A 6000-nucleotide genomic window follows, 5' to 3' on the forward strand; every position below is an offset into this window, starting at 1 on the left:
TTTTATTAGTATAAAGTAAAAAAAAAATTAAATCGAGCCAAAATATATAATCTTTTTTTTGTAACCGGATGAAGAATCTTGTATGTTTATGGAGTAAAATTTAATTTTATAAAATTGTTAATTTAACCATGGGTTATAGGAGTATTCACGAGTTAAGTTGGTAAGAATTTAGACAAATTCAATAGAAAAAATAAAGTTAATTATTCAATACATTAAAAAAATTCGACAAATTTGTTTACATAACAATTTATTATCCAATTGAATTGAGTCAGTGTTTTGATTAAATCATAGGTAAAATTCAATCTAATCTAATTAAATAAAATCAGATTAGGTCTAATTAAATCATCAAAGAATTTGACCTAATCAACATCCATACTAATGGTGTGAAACAAGGATCAATATCTTTTTTTTTCTCAAATTAACATGAAGAACTAAATGCAAAGCTCCATGAGATGAGTAGAAGAAGCAAAAGGGTATCTCTTAATTTTGAATACTGATAGAAGAAAAAACAAAGTTGTGTTTTTTATATGAGGGAGAAAAAGATCAGAACTTTGATAGAGGAATCCCTTGAAGCAATGTGATTCACAATCAGCAGCTTCAGGGTATGCGCCTTATCCTTCTGTCTCTCTCTGTCTCCACTTGCTTTAATAACTTCAATTTCTCTTCAAAATTTCTCTTCAAAATCCATTTTCCTGACACCGGCCACACCACAAGTTGTTAATGCTTTGCTTGGTCACTTGCACTTGCATGTCACAATCACCATCACCACCTTAAAACCCAAACCAATTATCCCACCAACACCACCTTCCACAAAACTCAACACAACCATTCAATTCATCAATTCAATTCCCCATGGCTCTCATCACCACTCAACCTAAAAACCCCATTTATAATGGCTGCACCACCCTTCACCGCTCAATCCCACGGCGGGGCAATACTACTGTTCTTGGCCTTGGCTCCGTTAAAAACTTTAACTTTAACCGAAAACAAAGCAAAATTTCCCTTAAAAGCAATCCCTTTACCTATAATTTGGCAGTGACAGCCAAAGCCAATGCAGGATTCGGAGAAGGTTTGGAGGGTGAGTCATTGAAACACAGAAAGATTTTATTGTCTGAAGTTGAGGTGAAGAGAGAGAGAAGTGTTTTGTTTGGGAGAAAATGGAGCTCTTTGGATGTTGGCACTGCTGGGATTGTGTTGGCAATGCATGTGCTTTGCCTCTTTGCTCCATTCCATTTCAATTGGCCTGCATTTTGGGTGGCTGTGGCTCTCTATGTTGTCACTGGCCTTTTTGGCATCACTCTTTCTTTCCACAGGAACCTTTCTCATAGGAGTTTCAAGCTTCCCAAATGGCTTGAATATTCCTTTGCCTATTGTGGGGTTCTGGCACTTCAGGTGGATTTTGTTTCTTCAAAACTTGCTATTCTTCTTTCTCTGTATCTCCCTTCATGCTTTGGTTTTTGGTTTTGTTGTGGTGATGCAGGGGAACCCAATTGATTGGGTAAGCACACATAGATACCATCACCAGTTTTGTGACACTGAGAGAGACCCTCATAGCCCCACCGAAGGGTTCTGGTTCAGCCATATGAGTTGGCTCTTTGATACCAATTCCATCGTAGAAAGGGTATGTATGAATGTATGTACGTATGTATGTACCATACGAATGCTTCTTCTGCAAGACCATCGTATTTGTAAATTTATTATAAGATATTTTATGTAAATGCAGTGTGGAGAGCCAAACAATGTTGGTGATTTAGAGAAACAACCTTTTTATAGATTTCTCCGAAGCACTTACCTTGTCCACCCCTTTGCTTTGGGAGCCCTTCTATATGCAGCTGGAGGATTTCCTTTCCTAGTTTGGGGAATGGTACCAAAAGTTGCTTTCATTTTACTTTCACTTTAAAAAGCATGTCTGTTCTTCAAGTATAACACATATCAGACAAAGAAAATGGATCACCAATTTGGTAGATTATTTGAATCACACATTCTTTTATAAACGCAGGGAGTGAGGATTGTTTGGGTTTATCACATAACCTGGTTTGTAAACTCAGCTTGCCATGTTTGGGGGAATCAGGCCTGGAACACCAGGGACCTGTCCAGAAATAATTGGTATTTTTTCTTTATCTTAAAACTTTTCATAGTTTGATTATCTTAAGAAGAAGTTGACTTAATCCTAACTTAATCTCACAAAATCGATTTGTAAGGTTTCTATTATTTTTATATTATAAATTGACTTTATTTGTAGTCATGTGAGACTTCCAACGCCCCCTCATCCTAAAGTATATACATCAGACTACACATTAATAGATATTTTGGAGTTTCATATTTTCACAAGTTGTTTGATCTTATTCAAAATGTAAAATTTATTAGGTGGGTGGCGTTGCTTGCATTTGGTGAAGGTTGGCACAATAACCACCATGCTTTTGAGTATTCAGCTCGACATGGACTAGAATGGTGGCAACTAGACATGACTTGGTACGTTGTGAGATTTCTCCAAGCTATTGGGTTGGCCACTGAAGTCAAGTTACCCTCAGAGACTCAGAAGCAGAGAATGGCATTCAATAATCATACAATAATCACATGAAACACAATTTCTGTCCTTGTCCAAGGATAACTAAAAGGGGTCTGGAAATAATAGTAAAATGAAGTTTTGGTAGGGACATGAATGCTGGTTTTGACCATCTATATTGGGGACTAAATTTTGAATTTGGATTCACTGCTGGGTTTTTTGTGCAGTAGAATTACAGTATAGCACAAATAAACCTACCTTTGTTACTATAGACTAATAGAGAAGAATATTCAATAATGTCCTTGTCACCTTTCTTATCCTTTTTCATTATCTCTCTGGAACAGTTTCTTTCTTATCCTTCCCTGTTCATACCAAGGCTACACAGTACTCTTCATTGTGTATAATAACGCAAACCGAGTGGCTCCAAAGCCAAACTCTTTAGTCATAATTTCATTACAAATGAAACGTATTTCTTTATGAACATTTTATTCTTATTCTGTCTGTGTTTGTCAAATGAACGTCTCAGTCAAATAAAATGTAAAAGTATGTCACTCTATTATTGATCTAATACAATATCTCAAAGTATTTTTGGAAACAAATGCAGAAGTTGTTTTTAGAATAATAATATGATGACATATCTTTATATTTATTTCATACAGACTATAAGAGGATAAAATGATCATAAAAGTATAACTTTTTGTATAGTAGAAAGTAAAAAAGCATAATGTTATGTGAGTGTAAAAATTTTAGGTGTGTTAAATAATTAATTTTCGTTGTTTTATGGTATTGGTCCCACTACATTTTAAGGCACCAAACTTTGTGCACTAGAATGGATGAGTAGACCATTGTGGCAGACACGTTCACACGTTCATTTCACTTTTATTATGTGCTGAAGAGTGGCAATAGTCATGGCGTGGGAAATGCACCTCTTTTGATTAATATAACTTTAACATGTTTTGCATATAGTTTTGATGAACCGTCCCATGTTTTTGGATTTCTTTCTTCGGGCTTTCACCGTCCACTTAAATGTCGAATATTCATTGTCGACTTTTTTCGTTTCATTTCTGAGTTGTCGTGTTTTGTGTCACACAAAAAAAGAACTTCCATAGTTAAAAAATGAAAACGCCCACCGTGGGGCTCGAACCCACGACCACAAGGTTAAGAGCCTTGCGCTCTACCAACTGAGCTAGACGGGCTACGTAAAAACTGAACAATATTTTATAATAACTTTATAGCTATTCCACTACTTTTACATAAATAAAAATAATTATGTAAATATTCGATTTTCACAGGTTCTCAATAAATCATTTTTACACCAGTTAATAAATAAAAATTAGTTAAATTCCCCCTCTTTATTAGCTTAGTTAAAAACTAAGCTGAAGAAAAATCATCGGTGGTGAAGCCCATTCTGTTCATCATGAAAGTTATTACAGCCCAATGGGCCGATCCAATTCCCAATGGGCCGGACCATGCATGGGCTATATAATTATGGTCTGTAAAAGAAGTAAGAAAAAATAATTAGTTTCAACAGATAATTTTACCACTAACTATTTATTTTTGAAACACGTTTTAATGTTGCCAAAGACATTGAGTGTCTACAAGAAGTAGTATTTTCCAATAATTTATTACAAATTCAGTAAGTGATGTGATTAGTATCCAAATCATAGATTAGAAGTTATTCTTACTCACAAGATTACTATCGTTTTTTAGCACTTATTTGTTTTGAATAATTTTATTCTTAGACTTATATGAAATATCATTATAAATCTATCTTAGTGATAATTTGTACTACTTATATTATAATAATTTATTCTAACAATGTCATTTGATGAAATTAGTATTTGAGATCGATAATCGATAATGAAATATTAAGTTTCTATCACAATTTTATCTTTAGAAAACATTTCAAATAATGGAAGAAGAAACAAATATTTAAATCGTATTTGACCTAAACTTTTAATCTAGGTAAGATTACTGAGTTTGCTAACTTTTAATCGATGTAGGATTATTGAGTTTGATGACAATTTTCATGGACATTAATCCCAATAAAGTGGCAATTATATGAAGAAGAAGAGGATAAAATAAAACCCTAAGAACCTCGAGCATTGAGCAACCAACATTCACGATTACCTTTATAACCTAATCAGCATAACTTAATGACCTCATAGTTGTGGCAATTATATGAAGAAGAAGAGGATAAAGTAAGAGCATGATTTGAGGTTTTGACTTGTCTGGAAGAAGAACAGAAGAACACTGCTATTCGTGTTATTTGGAATTTCGAAGCTGTAAAGGGAATGAATTAATAATGATATGAATATGGTCCAAAAGCATTCTTTGCAGGAATTCAATAATAGGGTTTCACTATCACTATCATCTTTAATTCAAACATATACATTGCTTTCTTCCCTCTAAAACAAGTATTATAAATTCATTTATAAAAAAATTCTCACAGTTCATTTTTTTTAAATATTCATTTTTGACTTTCATTGGAAAAAGTTATAATAAACTAAATGTTTTGATTAAATCTAACTTTAAGCTCAATTGAATTAAATTTCATTGGAAAAAGTTGGATAAGTCTTTTTTATTTAACAACCTAGGTAAATCCAACCCAACTATAACAAAATTGAGTTGAGTCACACAATTAAGTAATTAACAAATATTGTATAGGCATAAAATACTAAAATATTAAAACAACAATCATGACTCTTTTTCACAACTCATTAAATTCAATCTAAAACAAAATACAAAGATTATAACATTTTCTCTAATAATACGTTACATTCATATAACATTCACATAATAAATTTTATTATTGTTTTCTTTATACAGAAAAACCATTAAAAATAAACAACATATTGTGCTTGCAATAAGATTGGGTTGAATTTATAACATTTAACCTAATTATAATTTGGTTCACTAAATAAACAAATTTAATCCAATATGTAAAGAAGTAATTGAGGTAAATAGATTATGTGAAGTGAACCCCACTTACATTCCTATTTTATATATATATATATATATATATATATATATATATATATATATATATATATATATATATATATATATATATATATATATAATAAAAAAAAATAGGGTGGTCCATCCTCACCAATGAGAGTAGAATTGAAAAGTGTTATTCTCATCCTCCATTAAAAATGGCTTCTGCAACTCATTGTGGTATATTACAGACAAAAAAACCCTAAGTAACCCATAACGAACCACGTGTCCAGCATGGACTGAACTTTCCACCACCCCCACCTGCATTCCACAGTGTTCAACGGCCGTTATCACATTCAAACTTCAAAATTTCTCTCTTCTCTTCCATGCCCTCCTTTCGATGCACCCTCACTAACCCTACCTACAGAACAAGCGTCTTCCTTTTTCCTTTCCTTTACCTCGGGAAAGTGGAAAAAGTTTCATTCAAACAACATGAGAAAGGTGAACCATTTTCATAAGCCTTTGTCTTGTCACCACCCCCTTATTTTCCACGA

General features: G+C 32.9%; 1 protein-coding gene and 1 non-coding gene across 2 annotated transcripts; one reads left to right on the forward strand and one right to left on the reverse strand.

The window, feature by feature from the left end:
• Nucleotides 1-544: 544 nt before the first annotated feature.
• Nucleotides 545-2833, forward strand: LOC108320643 (palmitoyl-monogalactosyldiacylglycerol delta-7 desaturase, chloroplastic). The gene is made up of 5 exons (XM_017552133.2): nt 545-1392; nt 1481-1621; nt 1724-1864; nt 2000-2106; nt 2368-2833. The coding sequence occupies exons 1-5, from the start codon at nt 853-855 to the stop codon at nt 2579-2581; spliced, it is 1143 nt and encodes a 380-aa protein (XP_017407622.1). The 5' UTR covers nt 545-852; the 3' UTR covers nt 2582-2833.
• Nucleotides 2834-3629: 796 nt separating this feature from the next.
• On the reverse strand, nt 3630-3702 carry TRNAK-CUU (transfer RNA lysine (anticodon CUU)). Its single transcript has one exon. It is a non-coding gene; the product is annotated as a tRNA-Lys (tRNA).
• Nucleotides 3703-6000: the final 2298 nt, after the last annotated feature.

This window comes from Vigna angularis, chromosome 9, assembly GCF_016808095.1.
Source record: "Vigna angularis cultivar LongXiaoDou No.4 chromosome 9, ASM1680809v1, whole genome shotgun sequence".
In the NCBI taxonomy this organism is placed as follows: domain Eukaryota; kingdom Viridiplantae; phylum Streptophyta; class Magnoliopsida; order Fabales; family Fabaceae; genus Vigna; species Vigna angularis.

Bases quoted from the DNA above. Each gene is read 5' to 3' on its own strand.
- LOC108320643 (XM_017552133.2), top strand. From the start codon at position 853: ATGGCTCTCATCACCACTCAACCTAAAAACCCCATTTATAATGGCTGC. The intron at 1,393-1,480 runs GTGGATTTTGTT...GTGGTGATGCAG, and splicing joins GTGGGGTTCTGGCACTTCAG to GGGAACCCAATTGATTGGGT. The intron at 1,622-1,723 runs GTATGTATGAAT...ATGTAAATGCAG, and splicing joins CCAATTCCATCGTAGAAAGG to TGTGGAGAGCCAAACAATGT.